At 39.2% G+C, this 23,351-nt stretch overlaps 1 protein-coding gene across 8 annotated transcripts in view; it reads right to left on the reverse strand.

Annotated features, from left to right (window-relative positions):
- EPS8 (EGFR pathway substrate 8, signaling adaptor) overlaps positions 1 to 23,351 on the reverse strand; it is a 198,716-nt gene that overhangs the window by 24,196 nt on the left and 151,169 nt on the right. For all 8 annotated transcript variants that reach the window (XM_067559146.1, XM_067559151.1, XM_067559149.1 and 5 more), the window contains 9 exons: positions 23,108 to 23,181; positions 22,077 to 22,203; positions 21,623 to 21,711; positions 19,604 to 19,678; positions 15,653 to 15,801; positions 12,826 to 13,009; positions 8,873 to 8,907; positions 5,306 to 5,417; positions 2,472 to 2,615 (listed from right to left, as the gene is read on the reverse strand). In XM_067559146.1, coding sequence (XP_067415247.1) covers positions 2,472 to 2,615; positions 5,306 to 5,417; positions 8,873 to 8,907; positions 12,826 to 13,009; positions 15,653 to 15,801; positions 19,604 to 19,678; positions 21,623 to 21,711; positions 22,077 to 22,203; positions 23,108 to 23,181 — 989 coding nt within the window. The remainder of the gene's footprint in view (positions 1 to 2,471; positions 2,616 to 5,305; positions 5,418 to 8,872; positions 8,908 to 12,825; positions 13,010 to 15,652; positions 15,802 to 19,603; positions 19,679 to 21,622; positions 21,712 to 22,076; positions 22,204 to 23,107; positions 23,182 to 23,351) is intronic.

Here is a 23,351-nt window from a genome sequence, read left to right on the forward strand (position 1 = left end):
TGATGTAACCCTTGGAAGACCTCTGCATACTCCCAGGGATATGTGCACCTCTGGTTAAGAACCATTGGAATAGACTCGGGAGCACTAAAGTTTATAATCTTCAACATGAAGTAGAAGATGACATTAGTGATTGGTACATGTGTTTGTAAAGACCCTCCTCATTCATGACCATAAGTCTAGGGAATGGTTTGTGATGCACTCAATCTCAGGTGATTTTCTAAATAATAATATAAATTATGGCACTGCCAAGTGTAATTTAACCTGAGAGAGCAAACATCAGGATGCTGATTATTTAGTGATTATTTTAAAATGATCAAACAACGAGAGAAATACAGCTTGCAGTTGCCGGGCAAAAGCTTTCTGTATGCATTATTTCCTATACCGTTGCTTTTTTATTTTTAGTATGAATAGTTGGCATATGATTTGAACTTATAGAATATAGGTTCTTTCTTTTAGGTTACATAGCTTCCAGCTGTATCGATAAATCAAGCAACAGGATGAAGTTAAGAAAAGGAACAGTAAGGATGAATGAAAGAAAATTTCCTGTGAGATCTAAAGTAGCTTCATAAGTGAAGTGATGCAAGCCACATCATTTGGATTATTTAAAACTGGACAAAGCAGAAGTACAATGAACTGTAGGGAACAATCCACTATGGTCAGATGGTAGAAGGGTTATGGCATTAAAGATCCATCTCCAATTTCCATGAGTCTGTGGGGAGTGATTTGTGAAAAAGTGAAAACGTGGACTTCTTTTTTTGATTTGTTTCATTATTTCACGTAAAAATCATCCAAAAATGGAGAGAATCATACATAATTTTAAGAACTTCTACTCAAAAATGTCCCAACATGACTTGCTTAATTGTTTTTGATATGTAGTTGCAAAACAAACAAACTGAAAATACATGCACTTGAGTAAGAAAACAAACAAACAGATCTTTAAAACAGAGTTTGCAAAACACTACAGACACATGCTTCATTTCACACACAGGAAAAAAAAATTATTTAGAGGAAGAGCTCAAATGTTACTGGGAAACACCAAGTGATAGGCAAACTTTATAAAAGACCTGATTCAAAGTCCAATGAGCTCAATGGAAAGACTACCATTGATTTATAAGGACTACTGATCAGTCCCAAGTTCAAGTAAGTGCTCAAGCTTTTGGAAATTTATCCAAACTATTTTATCTGAACTTACTGGGTTTTCAAAACTGGCCTGGGAATATTACAAGACCAGTTTCACAAGAGATTCTCAGTATCCCTAGTCAGGCCAGAAATAGCATGAAAGCTGCACCTTTCTTTTGTGTAATTTATGCGGACAGCTATTAGCACAATGAGAGCCTTGACTAGGACCTCTAGGGGCACCTGCGATACAAATACTAAGTAATAATAGATGAGCACTTCCATTTCTGGCTGGAAACCAGAAATGCCGGGGTATAAGGAAAGGAATAATGGAGAACCAGGTTAATCACAAAAAGGTTCAGTTGAAATTTGGTTTGCATTTTGGATCAAAGTTTGTTTAAGGGCAGGCCTGGGAATTCTGCTTTATCTTAACTGGCTTGATCATCTCCAGAAACAACATAGCATAAAGAAAAAACAAAGCTCTCAAAAAAACACGAAATCTACAGCTAAAAATGAGCCTTTAGCGTGCTATGACAGTGCAAAAAGCCCACATATTTGGCCCTTATCCTTCAAATCCTTATTCATGAGAGCTATAATGTGGATGTAAAGAACGCTGGTATTTTACTTTTGTAGTATTGGGCTCTGGTTGTACTCTGTATAGATAACGAACAGATAATGTTCTCAACCCATCATTATGTAAAAGGAAAACAAAATTAGACCAAAAGCTTAGACCCAAGCACCAACGGTTTTCTGTTTGTGGACTGGGGCTATCGTTGAGAAATGATTGCACCATAAATTCAAACAGTAAACATATGACTCTATGGCACTCACAATACCACACAGAGGTCTATACTCATTCAATTATAAAGCTCCAAAATTGCGAGAACTAGATATTAGAGACTAATATATATACATACAAAACACAAAAAGGACAGAAACTAAAGGAGATACTAAAGTTCACTCTCTGAGAAGGAATGAAGTTAACCCTACCTTAAATAATTCAAACTCCTTCTTTGGCATCAACAGCTATCAACATATGAAGGGTATTTGCAATTAAAATAAATGCACAACATATATATTAGGATACAAACATGTAATGTCTGTCAATGACAGAACAGAAACAAAAGAGTCAAAGGGAAAGATTTGACCTATTATAGATCTGTCAATTTTATTTTTATTTTAGACTCTACATAACCTAGAAATAAAATTCAAACTTATATACAGCAAGGGAAATTTTGAGGTTGCAATGGAATTTACAGATTTTTATTGTTGTTCTGAGTCCCGCTTTGAACCACCTTTCCCTCTTCCATCATTAAAAATATAAATGGATTTTTTCCCTAAGGAACAAAGGATACCTGTATGGTGTGACTGTATGCAGGTTCAGAATGTCCTAAATCAGATTCCTGAGGTCTCAGTGGATCCAAGATGTTGTTTGGCACAAATCCTACAACGCCACTTTTATTTTGAACTTTCCACCATTGTTTTCTGTCATCGAGAATCTGAAATCATTTGATACAACGATAAGTCAAGTTAAAAGGTTGAGCAACATTTATCTCAGGCTTGCGCTACAGCAGTAAAGCAAAGCCCTGTCGCTGCCAGGATTTGGTCCAGCAACTGTCAATTGTTCAGTTCAGTCAGGTTTAGTTCCTTCCTCATCTCGTCTTTGCTCCCTCCCCTCCTTCCCATGCTCCCTATTTCCTTTTTAATTAGACTGATTGCAATTACCAGGAGGAGGACACACATTCTCTGCTGCCATCTCAAACTGTGCTCACCTCAGGTCAACCAGATTCACCACATATAAAAAATTAATCTAATGTGTCATATTTTGCTCAGGACAGAACATCATGGAAGTACATAAACGGGTGACTTCTATGCTATCCACTTGACAGCATAAGAACTAACCTAATCTAACCAAATCTCAGATGCATCCCAGTCAACAGACAGGGAGTGCCCCAAACTTAGGCTACATCTTCACTGACGGCGACAAATTTGCCACCGTCATATCGATTTCTCTGGATCAACTGAGCAGTCAGTGAAGACCCGCCCAGTTGATCCAGAAATTGACGTATTAAGACCACTTTCTCAAGTGATGTAGTGCTGCATCGATGGGAACACGGTTCCTGTCGGTGCAGTGCAGTGAAGACAGCGTGCAGAAGAGAAGTCAACGGGAGTTACGCAAGTTTTTTTGCATAGCTTGCGCAACTCTGGTTGACTGCCGCCGAATCTCGGAGGTAAGTGTAGACAAGCCTTTAGAATATTGAACAAACTTTATCTGAAATCTTCCCAGTTAACAACTTATTTCTATTTTAACAATTCAACTTACTGCCTCTAAATATTCCCTGTTTCTAATGCACATGCCTGATCAGTAATCATACCAGAAAAAGGACAATGAAATTTTAAAAAAATCTATTCTATAGTTGATCTTTAAGATTTAATAGAGGGCAAATACATCTTTAGTGTAATTCACCAGTTTCTTCCAGTTCACCCACTCAATCTGACCTAAATAGAAGACTTTTTAAGTTTCCTTTTTGGCTTTATTTGGGTGCGTGGTGATTTTATTTGTGGAACTTTGGGAGCTGGGTAATTGGGGATTTCTGGCGGCCGATATGGGAACTTAATGGGCTATGTTGCCGTGTATTAAGTCACACTTGAGCTATATTATCCCTCTTGCTCAATTCAGCTAAAGAATTTTTCTAATCTCCACAAGAGGCAAAAAATAAGACTCCCCACCAGTGCAGAAATCAAAGGCTTCCAAGCAGTCAATAGACGAAAACACTTTAGAAACACAAATAATTGCCAAGACACAGCTCTTTTGATGTCTCAAAGGAACCATTATAGACACACACAACCCCCCTTTGTATCATCATAACAAATATTTACAATGTAGAAGTGTCTGGATGTTTAACTCATGACTCCGGCTCCAGTGTAGTTAGTGCTGTACTAACAGATACAAATACACAGTTCCTCCCTCAAAGACCTTATACCCTAGCCAGTGATCTATAAAGACTGGAGCAAGAGGGACATAAATGAAAAAGATATTTTTGGTTCAGTACAATCTTTTTAAAATGAGATATTATAAAGTATCGGCCCTCTCGTTCTGTCCCTCAGTAGCTACAGCTACACTTGAAGCTAGGGGTGTGATTCCCAGCTTGAATAGGTATCATACTCATGCTAGCTCTCTCTGAGCTAAAAACAGCAGTGTAGCCACGGTAGCACCAGCAGCATCAAGTGGCAGCATGGGTTAGCAGTCCCATGAGTATGTGTAGGTTTGTACTTGGGTGGCTAAGACCATGCTGCTGCTCGCTTTCGCCCACGGTACTGGAGCTGCATTTCTATTTGCGAGCTAGCACGTATAGGTCTACTCAACCTGGGAATCATAGCCCTCAGCTCCAAGTGCAGACATAGCCAGTAAGGGCTTGGTTTCTTTGAGGCACTTTGCAGAGGTGGGATGTGGGAGAGAAAAAAAGAGTAGTGACCTTGCAGATCAGTTCATATGGGGGCATTCCACATGTAAAGGGCACAGTGAAAGTAAGCAGAGAGGGGTATGTGTGAGAAGAAGAGATACCATTTAATTTGAATGTATGCATTCTAAACTGCTGGCCAAAAATATTAATAACCCAAGGATATCATGATATTTTGGGACAGTAAATAGTTGGGGAGACAGCATGGTGCCACGAATAGGGAACTGGGCTGGTAGTCAGAGGACCTAGGTCTGGCTCTGCCACTGATATGCAGTGTAACTTCAGGCAAGAGCCTTCTTCCTCTCTCTGCCTCTGTTTCTCCTTCTCACCCTTTTGCCTGAATTGTCTATTTAGATTGCAATCTCTTCAAGGCAGAGACTGTCTCTCACTACGTGTATGAATGACGACTGGAAGGATGGGGTCTCTAGGCTCTCCTGTTATACAAATATTATTAATATTAAAATTAATGTTGCAGAAGGCTGAGAAATCCCACTAAACTATTAAAGGAGATGAGCTCTATAACAACAAATGATGGCATAGTCACAGCATGGAATCCCCAGGCATCTTGACTAAGATACAAGACAAAATAACTGAACTTTCTGTATTCCTATAGAAGAATTCAGACTAATGCATCAGGAGTCATCACCCAAAACATTCACATTGCCCACAGAGAGCACGTCGTCAGTTCTGGGAAGTATTAGAAATTTCATTGCTGTGTATTACATTACCTCTAAAATATCATCCTTCGAGACAGAAAGTTCACTGTGGTTTCTTGCCACAAAGTCATACTTGGATTTGGCATATCTCTTAGTCTGTGCTTTACTGTGTGCTTCATAATTTCTACAAGGCAAACAACCCAACCATTATTCAGCTAGACTTTCACGAAAAGCAAGCAATTTAAAAAAGAAAACATTTCAGCAAGATGTATCCTGCTAATCTATTTTAGAACACTTCATTGCCATAGAATTTAACAGTGCACAGTATAATCACCCATTATAACATTAAAGAGCCAGCAAAAGTCAAAAAGTATTGAGTCGCATAGACCTCAAGAGTTGGTAATAATGGTTAGCTCAAAATTTGCAGTAAATACAGTAATAATTTAGAGATTAGCAGACGCCATTGTATTAAAGGAAACCAAATGCATGCATTAGATTTATAGCTGTATTGATATGTAAAGGACTATAATGGATTTAACAGTCTTGTGTAATAAAGCAAACTGATATATTGAGAAAGGTTTCCAATTTGTAGTAATTTACAAAGCATCTTATATGCTTAAAGAGAGATTGCACTCTCTAGAATGCATCACAATTTACATTTCAAATCAATTGTTTATAATATCTCAATGGCTGCAGACAAAATGAATGATTTTCAGCATTAAATCCAATCAAACTAAACTGCCAATCTCAAAAATACTTGCCCACTATAGGTAAATCATTACCTCAAGGAAGAATTAAAAATGACTTATGAGCAGTTAAAGGTAAGGTTCATATAAAACCTAGTGGGATGAAGAATACAGAGCACAGCACTCTCTTTCCATAAGGAAAGATCTGTTCAGATTCCTTTTGGAAAGTGAGCTAGTGGATTCTTGGATGTACAACCAAATCTTCAAGGTCAAAAGCACCCTAAAAAGCTTCTAAAAGAAACAAAAGCAATATGCACTAATGCAAATAACATGCACATCAAAATCACCATGTAGAAGAGTTCATGAACTAGTGGAAAATGTAAACAGTAAACAAATAATGACTTTGAAATGCTGGACATAACATCACTTCATGGAGAGATGAATGAATTTTGTTGGTGGTTGTTCACTGATTGTAACTACTGATCTCAAGTATATCCTTGAGCACTCCAGTAGTTACCTAGCTACTTCTTGGCTGTGGAGAACTGTCTCATTTTACTTGAAGAGCAGAACAAAGGCATAGCCATATTTAGATTGTAAAGTTATATATAGGTTTGAAAGAAAAAAAACAATACACTGAAAGTGAATAGCACATGTAAGGGAGGAAAGAAAAACATGGTATGAACCATGTTCGTATTCATACCATAAATGAGTCATTCCAATGTCAAAGGAGAGGACAGTTATCCCAATTTTACCTACTTTGTATTAATTTGTAAAGGTTTACTCAGTTTGATTGCCTTCTTGCCATTTCAATGCATGACTTGATGGTCCTTATATGATTTTCGTGCTGCCTTTTCAAACTCATCCCACTGTCTGCAGTTTCTAACCCTCTCTCCAGATATTCTCCCAATAGAAAAAAAATCCAGGTGGGATTTTTAAAAGCTTTCAGTACAGGTTTCACTCTGCTCCTGTTCAAACCAGGGGTAAAATTCCTAGGGCACAGCAAGGCCAGTGAAAATCCATCCTTCAAATCCAGCTCCATGAGCCTCCCAGCTGTGAACCCTGCCCATTGCACATGCATCTTCACTCCTGCTCCACCACATCTACATATTACCAATTAGATATAATGTAATTATAATCAACTTGCATTTTCCTACGTAGGCTGCACTTGGCTGCATGGCTTTCTGTGATACTGTGCAGAAGAAAAGCTGCATGACATGTATGCTGAAATGCCACTCAACTCAATTAGAAAGCATATTCACTAGTCCTCCGGTGTTGAAGTGATGATCAATAGTAGCAGTAAGCCATACACCCCAGGTGTTCATTATTGATACACCATGAGATCAAAAGTCAACTGCCTTCCACCACCCAAGAAGTGTCAGTAGCCTTCCACTGCACATTCATTCCTCTCTTTTTTCCCCTCTCTCTTTTTTCTTTTCCTCTTTTTTTTAAATAGGGGATTACTGGAACCATTGTTTCCCCCAGAAGCTTATAGCAGCAGTTTGTGGCCCAGCAGCCACTATCAACTCACTTTCCATTATAAACACTAACTTTGGAGTGTTGAATACCAATTTAGCTTCTATCAATAAAAAGTGAGTTAAAAGTGGCTGAGAATCTGCAACCTGCAACTGAAATGGGCAGCTTGTACTTTTCTTCTCCAAACCACCCCCCCTCCTCCACTTAAGCTTTCCTATCTCTCCACAATTCCTTCCATTTAATTTTGAATTCAGCTAGTTAACACAAGAGTTAGAAGGATTCCCCCTTCCCTCCATGATAAGCTTCCCCATCTGGTATAGTTTGGTCTTGGCATACACAGTTGACATCATTTAAAAGTCCAGAATGGAGAATGAGAATGCATATGTAGCGTGGGACAGTCAATGTCCAAAGACACATAGCTAAGACCTTGTCTACACAGGAAACTGATACCAGATATATCAGTTTAGTTATACCGGTATAATCCCCCTGTGTGGACATTCTTATTCTGAAGAAGAATGACTTTTTTCAGTTGAGCTTAAACCCCTTCCCAAGTGACATAAGATAAGCCAAAAATAATGCACTTTTATACTGGAATAAGAGTATCTACATTGTATCGGTATAACTATATTGGTTTAAATTCACACTTTCATTTTTGCCAATATAACCATCCCATGTAAACAAGGCCTAACTGGAGACCCCAACATCACGTATCCAAGGTGCTGATTCAGTGGATGTGATCTTAATTTACTGGTACAAAGCTGAAGGGACAGAAAGGAATAGCTCCTTTGTGCAAAAACACTCCCTTACACTGTGCTTGGTCACGACTTGTTATAATTTCAGAGCTGTATGTGTAATTCCACACTAGGCACAGGGAAAAGAAAGAGTTGATTCCTATTCTAAACGTGGGTGTTAAGAACCAAAACTGGGAGGGACAGAAGGAGAATAACAAAAAATTCCAAGGAATGGCAAAGCAATTCTTTGTATTACCAAACAGAGTAAATAGCATTCTACATTTAGAAACATACCAGAAACACGGTTTGTTATGTCCATATTAAAAGATCCTGTGTTCTGCTTCAGTTTGTAAATGCTCAGAATTCCACTTCCATTAATTTACTGCTGTTGACAGAAGCACCCATTTAAGTGTGTATAAAGAGGACTTTACATGAGTGCTCGTGCAGAGAATAAAGGAGCTATATATAACCAGCACTAACAAAAGCAAAGCCAAGTACTGTACTATAGGAAGGACTGTCTTCTTTTGGAAATGATGACACACTTTGGACATAGAAATATAAGTAAAAATAAACAGAAACACCTTCATGCCAATAGCGATAAATTGGGACAGTTATCCACAGCTCTATACATGATGTCTATTCAATGTTACCTATCTACATGTCGGCTAACAGTTTGTTTAAAGGCAGTAACAGCTGCCCCCTGGTCCAGCAGAGGCCCTCTTTTGTAAACTGTGTTACTGAATGCATACCCATCAGATGGAGGATAGTCTGGGACACTGGGATGCTGGAAGACAGAAAACAAAAGGGATTAACACAACACACAAAGACACCAATAGTTATTTAACTTATTACAGCAACATTTTCTGATACCCATAGGTTCTCTGTCAGCATTCCCATTCCCTTGTTCTCAGCTGTTTTGTTATTTTGCCTTGAAAATACAATTATTTGTGCATTTTAATATGTGAACAAAGAAATCAGAAGCATTAGAATAAAGAACATGCATCCTAACTCAACCCATTGCATTAATAGTGCAGCTGATATTCTTCATTATGACTGTACTCTGGGGCAAGAGCCACATTATCCCTACAGCAACTGAGTTTTATAGGCAGTGATGGAGACCTTATCAAAACAAGCCGCATCAGGGAACATGCTTTAATCCTTGTTTCTGGATGCAGACATTCTAAATCAGACAAACTACACACAATGCTGAGCATGTGTACGGAATAAAAACTACTTGGTAAAATTACCTTATTTTAGGAATATACAATCTCATTCTCTAAGGCCCAAGTTCTGCCACCTTTATACTGAGTAATACCTTGCTCCGTAAGTATCCTACTGAAGTCAGTGGAGTGTGCAGACAATAAGGTATTACTCAATGTGAGCATGTGTGGCAGATTCAAGATTTAAATAAATCATAATTGAGTGCGGCTGTGTCAACAGCATATAGAAATATGATGATCTTTGTTGAAATCTGAAGACTATATTTGGAGTGCCGGAGCTGCTCAGCCTAGAAGGTCTTCTTGAATGGCAACCACTGCATAATGCCAATAACCCACTGTACATACCATGATGATATTTTTAATTTTATTAATATAATTATAATACCACTCAGTTCCAAAAAGCAGTGCTATACACTAAGGAGTTAATTTCTGGGGATTAGCACATGTTGACAGTTAAAGCTGCTCATTCTAGGCCTTCGTTCTTCACACGATCATCGAAACACAAAATAATATGACACCGATACAGGAGAAGAGTCTAGTGCGCTGAACACAGGAGCTGCCAAAAATCTGAGCCTGGCTCTAATTGTTACTTGTTGCGTGACTTCGGGCAAATCACAAACCCTGTCTGCGCCTCAGTTTTCTCCTTCTGATAAGTGGCGATAATAATACAACAGCCCTCTGAGGTAGATTATAATATTTACCTACCTCAGCAGGGTATTGTGAGGCAAAATTAGAAAACATTTGTATAATACTTTGAAGATGCAAAGTAATAGCAATATTACAACCTCCTAGAAACACCATCAAATGTTCCATGGCTCATAGCATGTATGCACGAAACAACTGGGAAATAGTAAGTCAACTTAGTCCACAGACAAAATTATTTGCATGATGGTAGCCCCCAAGAACTCCAGTCAAGATGGGCTCCCCTCTGTGCTACGGTCTTTGCCCCCAAAAGCTCACAATCCAAGGAAAAGAGCCTACCAGTGCTGCAACAATCATAAGAAAATCTACAGTGTTTCATGAGTTTTTCATTTGAAATACTTATTGCTGAATTGACAGCATGTGCTACCCCTTGAGTGGAAACACATTGCATACAAGTGTATCTTCAAACTCAGGGATGTGAAACAGTCTCATGAATCAATCTGTGATCCACATTGCTAGACACCAGATCAATCCCTAGTTGTAAGGGTTAGGAACCGTAATCATGGTAGCAGCAAGCATATCATTATTTAATACTGGCTAGTATTGCTTTTTGAAAAGGATGCCCTGGAGGAAGAAGGAAACCCCAGAAGAATAAGGTCTGAGCTAATTATACTGGTTCCTGCCTGACAGTAGGTCACAGTGTCAGTGATTGTTAATGGGATCTCTTGTCATGAAAAGGAGATCTAACATGTAGCCTCAATTACTAGCTGACTATCTCCTAAGAGTGCATAACATGAAGAAAATGGGTGAACTTCAGGGAGACCCAATAGGAATCTGATTTTCTCTTTGGCTATTGTCAAGTTTAACCGCATAGCAAAACAGATGACTAGTAATGAAGGCAGCATTTAGGTATCGCTTTCTATATTGTCTTTATACTATAACACAAACAACATTTTGCCCTTCATGGTATCTTTCATCTAAGGACCCTAAAGCACTTCATAAACATTAAGTCTCACAATACTTCTGTAACCGAGGTATTTTTAGAGCCATGCTACAGGTGGGAAGCCAAGTTATAGCAAGTTCAAATGATTTGCACTAGAGCACACAATGAATCAGTGGCAGAGTCAAGAACAGAGCAGTCCTGATTCAGTGTCGCCAACTTCACTATGACCATTTTATTTTTTTCTAATGAACTAAACAATTACCAGTCAAGACACAAAACATTAGAGGAGCTTAAAGGAATGCAATCAGCATAAAAATCACACTCACTGGAATTTTTTTAAATTTAATATAACTACAAATGATGCCTATGATAATTATGACTAAAAGATTAGACGACCCAATTCTCAGTTTCTCTGGTTGTTTTGCACTTTCACACAGCAAACAAGGAGAGAAAAGTATTAAATTAAAAAAGGAAAATGTGATTTTAAAACAACAACAAAATGTCAGGGGGGGGAGGGGGCTAAGGGGCAGCTTAGGCAGTGTTCAGAGTAGGCAGTGTTCAAAATATCTGAATGTGAAACATATTTGACTCCTTCAGGAGACTGTCATTTGGGATACTTCTTATCCTACACCATGTTCATCTCCCTGTCTGCTCCCCTAGACATACATACCTTTCTTAAACACTCATGAAACGGCAGGCTTTCCTCCAAAAAAGAAGACAGACATCAGCCCTCAACAGGTGATTATGTTTTAGAGTGACAAGAAAGGGGGCAGTCCCTCTCAGCATGGGCACAGTGCAGCCTCAGCATAGCATAATTCAACACTGCCATGTCTTAGAAATAAAGGCTATTAGAAAACAACTAAGTGGGAGATTTTCAAAAGGCACAAATGGGAGTTAAGTGCCTTGGAAAATCTTCCCCCGAGTCTCTTTTTATATAGACACCTCTTCCCCAAAAACATTTGCCAAGCATGGTATCCTAAAAATGGGGGGAAATCCCACAATTTATTGGTATTTCTTAAGAAACCAGTATTCATTTTAAATATATACTACAAGAATAAGGATCCCGGTGCAACTTAAGGGACTGGTAGAGCACAAGGATTGATATAACCTATAAAGCCTTAAATGGTAAATATATGTTTTTACATAATGGAAAATGTCTTTTCAACAAGCAAAATCAACCAAAAATGTTTTAATTTTATTTTTCATTTTTCAATGAAACCCTGAAAAGTTCCAGGAAAACTCCTCATAGGAAAGAAAGTATATTTCCCAACCATCTCTTAATTAAATATTGAGATGGTAGGGGACTCTCCCTCAAAGCCCTTTGACTCTGGAATATGCGTCTATCCTTGGTTCACCAGAGTTCAGATTTGCTAAACTTCTGGCTGTGCCCATCTGTTTATTAAGAGTTTGAAGGCCAAAAGGGGGGCAGGGAAGGTTGTTCATGAGACTGAATGTTTAGTGGGCAAATATAGTTAGTTATCTTTCAGACACAGACTATTGTATTAAAATATACTGTGTCACTTTGAGAGATCTATGGCAGTTGAACACATATCTGAGGGAAAAAATGGATCTTTAGGCCTGGAATCCACTTCCAGTTTAGGTCAATGGCAAAAAACTTTTATCAAATTCAATGGGACCATGATAAGACCCTATATTTTATTCACTGCATGAGTCAGACTTTCACCCGTTGCACAATCTAAAGATAGAGTAAGGCTATTGACTTCAACAGAGTTATTCCCAATTTATACTAGTGAAAATGACATCAGAATCTACCTCCACATGCATTTCATTAGCAGTAACACCATTACACAATGTAACTCAGACTGTTTTGTTCATGGAGTGAACAGTTGGTCTGGTCTTCCATCTACTTTACAAAATATTGTGGAAATTAACCTACCTCAGCTGACATTCTTTTCATTTCGTGTTTCCGTTGCTGCTCTGCAACATTTGCCACAGATTCAGCCAACTGATTTAGCTCTTGTTCATTTGGAGCTCCCATGAAACTCAGCAAAGGAGGCTCCCAGCCATTTCTGAAGCGTGGGATATAGGGTGGAATAAACTGATCTTTGGGCCAGTCCACTCTGTATAAAGAAGCCAAAGGCATGTATCAAGATCTGCTCACGTGGTTTTCAATAGTCAATCCTGAAGGTTCTCATTAAATGCTTTGCACTTGTTTACTCACAAGAAACTTCTAATTCCAGAGATGGAAGCATTATTTACTGAGGGTATCCATACTCCTATTACATAGCATAAAGAGACTGTCTCTGCTGCAAGAACCTTCCAACATAAAAGACAGACAATACAAGTTCTGACACAATGCGAAGGATGGATAGCAGAAGGACTGCTCACAAAGCAGCATGCGATTTGTTTTACCTTTTGAAAACAAAAGTATTACAATACCCCTCTGTCTGGTGGGTTAATATGCATAGGCTTCACAGAAGAGGCATGTTTTAAAATGAAATCTGCAAAGCAGACATGGAGGCTGGGAAGCTATGGGGACCTAGCTAGAACTAGGAAGGAGAAAGCTTTAGGAGCAATTCCTCTTGTCACAAGAGAGTATTATTATTATTATTATTGTTATTAATAAAACCCTACACCCACAAGAGTAAATGTAATCACTACTTTTGCAGAACTGAATTTTCTAATGCAGATTGCTTTTCTGAAATACCGTATTATTCCTTAGAGATCCACTGACTTTCATCATCTGAATTCATTGTATCTGAAGGAGTTTTTCACGGTGTGCTGTGCCTATTTACTGTACATAAAATATTATCTTCCAGATTCAATTATTGCCTCTTAAAGGAGAAATAGATCCTGGAATCCATTTTATAGATTTCTTTAATATGCCTTGTTATGGGTGTTGTTGAAAATGAACGAAGGTAACAAATGCTGTCAAACCAGTTGTAGGAGCAGCTAGCATTTCACAAGAAACTGGCATGTCGAGGTTAATTTATAGCTGACATCAGCAACCCCTGGGTTTTTAATTATCTCCTTGTTGCTTGGCGGCACAGTATGGCTAAGCTGCATAGCACAAAAGCACAATAGAAACAGGGCCAGCCCCACCATTATTTCTAAGGTTCAAAGCTTGCCTGCCCTTTATTTAAATTCCTGTATTCCTCCCAATCCACCACCGCATACTTCTCTTTGGATTAAATTATTGGGTTCCCCCCCCCCCCCCCCCTTTTTTTTTTTTTTTTTTTTTTTTTTTTTTAAGGACAGGATGGCACAGGGGATTCACAACAGGATAATGAGCTCTATTATTTAGGTCACTAGTTCAGTTCCAGCAAAGGGCTCTGATCAAGCAAAAGGATCCCTCTTCCAGGAGTTCCAGTGAAGTCAATGTCTCTGCACAGATCGACATGAACAGATGCCTTTGCTGGATCAGGGCCTAGGTCAGCAATGACTGGAAGCTCTGCTGTTTGGTGGCAAGGTGAGTTTGATATGCTCAGTCCAATTTCTAGCAAACCAGGAGCAAACCAGGAGGAGTAATTATGCTGATGGAAGAATGTTCTCCTGTCAACATACAGCGTCTTCATCAGATGCCTGTGCCAATGTAGTGCTTCTAGTGCAGACCTGCCCTCAATAAAAGGGCCAAAGGAAGAATGGGCTTGGAGACTCTTGCCCCAATGATAGTCCTCTTCAAGTATGCAGGGTACCCTCATGAACTTTGCACTACCAAAGCCTAAAGCACTCTTGATTCTGTGGACGTTCCCCAGCTACTCTGTGGCCTTCAGATTCCAGAGCTGTCAATGCAGCCGTTTTCATCAGTAATAAATTCAATATTTGTTAATTATGTAGATTGAGGTTTAGTCCTTTGATATGGTCCATGAGTGGGTGGATGAGTAAATTCAAAATGAATGGATACATTTCTTACACAATCCCTAATACACTTACTGATCATCACCACCATCTCAAAGGGCCACTGGGTTAAGAGATCCTTTATTTATCCCAGGTTTTTTAAAACGTTCTGTTTACAAGGTTTTTACGTAAACCCAAAGCCATAAAAAGAATTAGATAAACAACTTGTTATATTTATATACAATACAATTCCATAAGCAACATGCATAAAAAGGTCACTTTTCTTCGCGAGTCCCTAACCGTAAGTACTGATGAATCTATTACATTTACAATTTAGGATCCATTAAAGGTAGATCTTCAATGTGATTCAATCATTCACTCAATGACACTTCTTAAAAAATTGAATCTTTTTCTTACAGATTATAAAGATGCTTTGAAGGCATTAAAAATCATTGCAAGTCTCTGCTCTTAATATTATTTGGGATGTTCAAAGTAGAAATCTCTTTTTAATTCTACATATATAATTTTGTTGTTGTTGTTGTTACTAAATGCTGCACTTCCCTTGAAATAGATTTTTAATTGAGTCCAGCTGGTTGATGACCAAATGACGATAGAAAGAGAAAAAGAATAGAAAGGTCTGAGAGAATATGCAATTAAGCCCCATCCTCCAACAACACAGGCAGAATAAAATCAATGTTTTTAATTGCCTTCATTCTTCCAACACAACGTCCCCTCAGATTCTCAAAGGGTCCAGTCCAACTCCCATTAAAATCAATAGGGATTTTTCCACTGACTTCAATTGGAGTTGGATCAGCAAGCAAAAATTTAGACTACTAAAGTGGAGTTTGCTTCAGTATAGACTATACTAATAAATCCTAATATATATTCAAAGATAATCTATAAAATCAGTGAAGATATTTTCATACCTGGCTTTGGTCCATGTGTCACCCAACGACATCCATAGTTGTCCTTCCTCACTACTGACAGTGAAACGCAAGAAATCTATGGTATCCTTTGTTAGGAGAGGGCTGAGTACTGTACTAGCAAGCTCTGGACCTCCAGTTGCCTGCACCACCTAAATCAAGATTTTTTTTAAGGACCATTTATTGCACTGAAGGGTAACAGAGAATCAGTTCTAACAATAAACCATGTAAAATTTAAAGCGGTAAGAATTCTAAGCTACCCACTCTACTGGTGGCTTTTGCCTAATACAAGACTAAGGTCTGATCTTCACACAAAGTTGAACTAGTTAAACTAAGGGCTTGCGTATACAAGGCAGCAGTGCACCCCCAGTGCAATTTGATGTAGTCCTGTTTGTTGGGACCACATCAAATTGCATCAGGGAAGATTTACTGCACACCATGGGGATTTAGAGAGCAACACATTGGAGCTCTACAATTTACACTGTTCTGGTGTACACAGTGTACACAAGTTCAAAATCAGTATAAAAATCACATCTTTTAGACAAACCAGTTCAACTCTGTGTGTAGACACTCTTATATCTGTTTAAAAGGGCTCATATCAGTTGATCTTATGCCTGTAAATTTACTGATGCAAGCTAAATTTACATAAGCCAGGTTTAAACAAATATAAGAGATCTCACACAAAAGTTGAACTAGTTTAATTAAAATCAATCTAAGTTAAACTAATGCAACCTGTGTGGGTAGATAAGCTGAAAATGATGATGGCTGAATTGTCCTTCTAGCTCATCTTATCCAGGTGAGGTCAAAGATTCAGTATGGTAAAGGAAAGGTCAGACTTCTGTGTAAGGGGTCTCTGTAATAATTCTGTCATGAAGTAATGTAAAGATGATCCATGAGGGAGCCCATCTAGGATCATCCAAATCAGTAAAGTAATAAGATCATGTTTACAAGGCAACTAGCACCTAAGCCAAGGAAAAAAAGAGGTGAAATAAAGATCAAGACTGATGACCGGCGCATGTTTGGTGGGGGAGAAGGGGGGTGAAAAAAAGAGGAAACAAGGAAAGGTATGAATGGGGAACACAGGGAAGAAACAGGGGAATGGGGAGAAAAGCATCAGGAACAAGATAGAAGACTGTGGTGAAAGAGCCAATAAAAAGACTATTTAGTTGCGTACTGCCTATTATTAAGGTTACTCAACACTTCCCATTATAAGACCCTGTTTTCAGTAGCTTATAACTTTACCAGACTAAGTGTTTGAGCTGAAATTTTCCATGCCAGGTGTCTGCTTCAGAGTTGATGTGTTTTTTTTGTTTGTTTGTTTGTTTTTTGGGGAAGGGGAGGGAGGGATTTTCCAGTCAAAATGGTTCAGCTGTTTCCAGGAATGGGGGTAAGGAAAATGTGTTTTTTTGCCCATGTTAAAACATTCTGGTAACCTTTTTTTTTTTTTTTTTTTTGGAGAAGCTCTAGCTACCCCAATGCTTGGAGCAGGAACTTGGAATTTAGCCAGGGGGAGGGGAGGGTAGTCTTTATGTCAGGCATTTTGCCATTCTATAAAAAAATCTGCCCATAGTTGGCCAAGCTATAAGCCTTTGAAAACTCTCTCTTCACACATGCTTATAGAAATTTCTTAGACTTTAGCAGCTAAGCTCTCCAAAGCTTCCATGAGCATTAACTATGCTCCATCCACTCTCAGCTCCTACTGCTGACCAGATTGCACCTGCACCATCCCTTCAGAGTGATCGAGCATGCTCCACTCTAGAGTTTACAGGGACTCCAAAGAACTTCCCTATAATTGCTGTTCTCAGCCGGAGTGGGACAAGGCACCAGAACTAAGAGCAGGAAGCCTGAAAGTGCCTCTCTAGTGCTCTCAATGGATTTCCCTGCTGACAACAGGCAGCACAGAGGAGGAAGCCATCTAATTTGAAAGAAGAGGGGACAAGAAGCAGACCATGGGTAAGGGAAAGGAGTAGATAGGAACAAGGAGCATGGTATGACTGGGACTGCCCAGGGAATGGGGAAGAGAGAGATTGTGAGCTGCGGGTGGGGGGTGAGGTAGGGAGGGGGAGGATGATGACTGTCTGAACAAGGAGACTGGGGCTAGGAGCCACTGAAGACAACCTTAATACAGCTCCTTTGTGCATATGCACTATGATACAACCCTCAATTACACGACCAAGTACTTTTTTCCCCTATAAGACTCCTGGCTCATTCAGAATACATGATGGACCTGCTCTGAGGTTGAATCAGGGCTGTGCAGCTCAAACGGCTGTTGTCTATCGGACATCTGCCTTGTTTGCTGTAGTACCTATTGCACTAACTGGGATGGACAGACATAAGGCCTGCCCCAAACTAAAAGCACTCCCTTTAATCAAAGAGGAGCAGCCACTGAGCCCTGGAGGCAAATGATTACATGGAGCAACAAATGAAAAACCAGAGATGGGACTGAGAGTGATGAGGGACTGCAGGAACAGAAATGATGATCTCATGGTAAAGGCAGTTGGGTAATACTTTGGAAAATTCTATTCTCTCTCTGCATCTGCCACAGAGTTCCTGTGTGATGTCATTTAAACCAAAACTTTTCACAGGAATCACTCATTGTGTGCGCCTCATTTTCTGGGTGCCTAACGGGGGGTCTAATATACAGAAGTGCTGAGCTACAACTGAAGCGAATGGGAGCTGTGCTTTGAACATATAAACTGCTGCATATGCTAAGGACACTGAAAAAAACAGGTCCGAGATATCTCAGTTTGGACACCTAAAATTAGTGGATGCTTTTGACCTTAATTTCTCTGTGGCTTGGCTCCCTGTCTATAAAGTAGGGATGATAATACCTCATTAATTAACTTAATTAATGTTGGTGAAGCATTCAGATACTTAAGAACCATAGAAAAGCCCACGAGGAAATTAGTAAGTCTGCCTTCTGAGCAGAGTTTGACTAGTGTGCAGTAAATAAGGCCTGAGGCTACACATTGAATAATGAGGGGGAAAAATATTGAATAGCTGCTTACTCAGTGATCACCATTCATTCTGTGCACTGAGTAAGGCAGGGGTCCTGTGGAAAAAACAGTATGGGATTCAAGACTATGTCATAACGCATATGCACAAAGGAGCTGATTTTAGGTTCCATAAGCAACCTTAATTCTGGCATTCCCTAATTTTCGAGTGCTTGTCTTTCCAACCTTAATAATGTTCATTTCACATAGTTTTTTGAGCATAATGTGCACGCACATGAGCACATAAAGTACAACTCAATTAACTAGCCCACAATCTTGTTTATAAAGCTCAGAGTTTGAGAGCATATGGATCACAAGAAAAGGACATTCCACTGAATACGTAGACTAAACACTTCAATAATATGGAATGTTTATTTGAGTACAAGACAGTTATCTGTTGTTAAGAAACATTTTATACTTATAAAAAGACCATTGAAGAGATAACATTACTGTGATTGGTCAATGAATCTGGATACAAGAGGCACTACCAATTATTGTGGCTGCATAGTTTTATCACTATGCTCTTCTACCATCTTAAATTTGAACCCACTTTTGACAATTACTCTTCTAATACCATTTAGCTTATTGGGTTTTAGATACAACACACTGTGTATCATTGTATTGCAATCAAAAAGCATTTAACTCTCCTGCAAATACTGTCTATTCCTCACTCTGGTGTATATATATTTAGTTTTCCTTCCACTTCATGTAAAGATGAGGTATTAGTTTTGTGTTTCTTTTTTAATGTTAAGAAAATATTTAAATGATGGGAATGGATATAAACAAAATTAATAAACTGATTTTCTAAATATGTCCTAGTCCTAATATAAACAAGTGATTGTTTTTCTTTAACCTGTCATCACTAATGCTACATTTTTAGCCTTGTTATATATTAAAAGGTTCTAGAGCTTTTAAATAAAGCAGGTCTTTGAAGGACACATTGAATTTCACAAAATCTTACCATATTTAATGGTGTAAACAGAAAATGAAGCAATTCAGGTGCACTGGGGTTCTGGATGTGGGACTTTAATTTAGCCTGTAGGGGGGAAAAAAGAGAAAAAGTAAATTGGTAACTTCTATGTCAGTTGAATAGTACACAGTAGAATCATCCTTTAAAAGAAAGAATCCTAGTTATGGAATTAAAGGGCAGATCATATTTATTTCTACATTTATATATAGAATGACATAGGTTGTGACCAAAATTTTCAACCTTTGGGTCACTTATCCTTTGGGAAGAATAGGTCACACTAGTATCCCATAAACCATACAGCTGATTACCACAGTACATCTTACAGCTGACCAGTGCAAAAGATTTTATGGTGTTCTTAGGGAAGAGCTATTGAATGTGAGGGTCAGGAGATGAAAAGGTTAAGTAGGCTTAAACTAGGGCACTGTTACTGTGTTCAGGCTGATGTCCTTAGACGCAAGCTCATGAAGATGTGGGAAACTCATTCCCCCTTCCCAACGTGTCAATGGTTCATAGATTTTAAGGCCAAAGGGACCACTACAATCATCTAGTCTGACCTCCTGTATAACACAGGCCATAGAACTTCATTGAATTAATTCCTCCTTCAAGTCCAACAACTGCGGTTGCAGAGCATGTGATGTAGGGGAATATTCCCTGTAGCCTTCTCAACCCTTACAAATGCCTCCTGGAGCATATGCTCCTTCTCCACCCACACTCTTCAGTGGGATTTCTGATTTGGCTTAGTTATGGGAGGAGAGGACAGGTTCTCCCAGTGGCACTGCTACCAAAGCCACTGAAGCAAAAAGCCAGTATATGAAGGGGGATGCCTAGGAAATTAAGACTTCTCAGTGATTCTCTGGGGCATATTGAGGAGGAGTGCCAAAAGTTGGTAGGTGAGTTAACAGCACTGGCTGTCAGTGGCTGGTGATGTTTAGGGCAAGAGCCGGCCATGGGATGGAGCGCTCTGAGGTTAGTAAGGTTTGTAAGAGATGTCTCTCTTTATGGCCTATTGGACATGTGTTGTTTAGTACATTTAGTGGTGGCAATGAGCACAGAGAAGCTGACAAGCACAACCGAAAAGCTAAATAAAGAGCACAGCTCATCGAGGCTGGCGAGCATACAAGAGTGAGCTGAACATTTTCCCAACAAACCTCCCTAGAAACCAGTTAACATTTTGAATGTAAAAGGGTTTGAAACTTGATTATTGTTACCACGTCACCAGTCATGTGGCACTGTTGTCATGTCTCTGCTTCTCTGGGGGTTGGAGACTGGGACTACAGCTCTGGGCAGAAATGAAACCAGCCAAAATGCTGCTGTTCTTAGCCCTGGCCTGAATAGGGAGTTTGAAGCCAAAAATCAACCAAGCACCATCTCTCAGGTCTACAGTAAGGCAGCTCGGCTGTTACCGGATGCTGGGCTGTGGGACTCTGCTAGAAGAACTAATCGCTCTGTTGAAGGTGTCACACGATGCTCGCTGCCTGGAGGGGCGCTGCAACAGCAGAGAGTGACACACAAATCTAGTCTTGCCCGAAACAGGGCATCCCTAATAGCAGCATGAACATCTGTGTGTAGTCAGTAGCAACTGTGGATGTGAATGTGTGGTGGGTGAGGTGTGCTAGGGAGTCGTTAGGCCAAAATTCTCTACTGCAAAGAGGGCCTTGTAAGTCAGGTGGGAAGCATCACAGCATAGTCACTGTTCCAAGGGAAGGAGACCTGGAGTGCAGATATGCAATAAGCACAGCAACTTGTCCAGAAAAAACAGATTTTAAAATAAATGGCAAATCTACTGTTCTCCCACACCTCCACCTGCACAATCATAAACTTCAAAACCATTTCTAGCACACGAGGTGGCTGGCGACATCTGAAAGAGTGTGGGTGAAAGTGACACATCAAGGTGCACTCAGAGCCAATTTGTAGCAGCAGGGAAAGAATATGCTGTATCGGACTTCAAACAAGCCAGGAAAAGTCGCCCCTGCCTGCCCTGTGGAGCCTCAGCTGCTGGCAGCTACTTACCAGAAGGTTAAAGCCATGCTTGAATTTTTGAAAACAGTCAACAAATTCATCTGGAGGTGGTGGCTTTGCACGAAGAGTGAGAACACCCTCTAGAGAACAAAATGAAAAAAAATATATAGATATTGTAGTAATTCAGTACATGTATATTTACTAACATGGGTTCAGCTCTGCAGCCTTTTCTCCCATTGACTTCCAGAGAAGAATTGCAATAGGACTTGCTCACATGAGGGAGGGGAGAAGGACTAGAACCCAAATTTTTTAAGATTTCAGTGCATGTCCAGACCTAAGCGAAAGGAAACAATGTGACTTGTTTAATTAAACTGAACGGGTGACAACAAAAATACAAAGCAATACAATAAGAAAAAAAACAAACACACATTCACTAGCTATATGAATGATTTTTAAAAATGAGGCAATAAAAAGCCAGGGGGATGGGAAGGAAAATAACTCTTACCTCCAGGTCCTTTCTTTTTATTTTTCTTGGTTTTCTTTCTCTTTGAAAGTTCAGCAAATGCTTCAGCGGCTTTTTGAAGTTTGGTGACAAAGTATTCAACATCATCCAAAATATGGTTCAGAATTTGCTACAGAAGAGGTAAACAACATTAATGTCTCTGTCTAATCCGTAGCACAGCTAGTCATTACAACAAAATGAGTACATTTACAGAACCCTAGCAGCAGTTTCCTATGTTCATCATTAATTCCAGGAAGTACAGTACTGCCTATTGAGATTCATTATGTCTGACACTTACAAATTTCTCAAGCTTACATTTTGCTCTGTTTTCAATAATTAAGATTATTAAAAGCTTTTATAGGTAAGTATTGAGATTATTAAATTTTACATTTAATTATCTTTGAGTCACACAGTATGTTTCTCCTGTGCAGCACATGCAGAAATTTTGTTAAAACAATTTTCCCTGGGATGCTATTGAGCCATTTTCTAACAGCTGTAATTTAATATTCTCTGCTAATACAAACTATTAAAACTATTACTTGCTGATATGCAGAGCTGCACTTTCTAGTAGATGTGACATTCTTTGATCAACATGAAAAATTCCTTTCAATGCATAAGAGTACCAGAGGAGAAGACAGGACCAAGTGGGGAAAAGGTACATGCCCCAGTTCAGGAAAGCACTTATGCGCTTGCTTAGGTCCATCATTATTCAGAGAAGAACATGTCAGTATGGTTAACTTTAAGCGTGTGTTTAAGTTATATTGATTTAAAACAGATTTAAGCACATACTTAAGTGCTTTCCTGAATCAAGGTCTTAGTGCACTCACATCTCAGACCTACAGTTCAAGTTCTCCACATGACAGAAATGAATCTAACCTTGATGGTCTTATCTCAAGTCTACCACACGGTTTGTCATGACTGGCAAACTCTCATCAAGAACTGTGTTTTGACTGTGAAAAAAGCTATTCCTGTTCATCAAGCAATCATCCAACATTTCAAGAACACTGAACAATACATCTCTTATCTTAACTTACAACATCTCTGTCAATCCTGGCTGCCATCATCTCAGCTGTTTCTTCCTGCTCATGGAACTGTCTTGGTTTTTCAACTATGGGGAGTGGGGAGGAGAGACAAGACATGCAAAGTAAAGGATATCAATAACTAAGAACCAAAGCGCCATATAAACTATCCTTACATATGGAGCCACATTGCCAGGAATGGAAGGAAGACTAAAATGTTCACAACCTTCCACCTGCCGAGGCCCAAATGTGGAGCACA

The sequence above is a fragment of the Emydura macquarii genome, unplaced genomic scaffold (genome assembly GCF_026122565.2).
Source record: "Emydura macquarii macquarii isolate MOO-44397 ecotype Brisbane River unplaced genomic scaffold, CSIRO-AGI_Emac_v2 contig_2205, whole genome shotgun sequence".
Classification (NCBI taxonomy): Eukaryota; Metazoa; Chordata; order Testudines; family Chelidae; genus Emydura; species Emydura macquarii.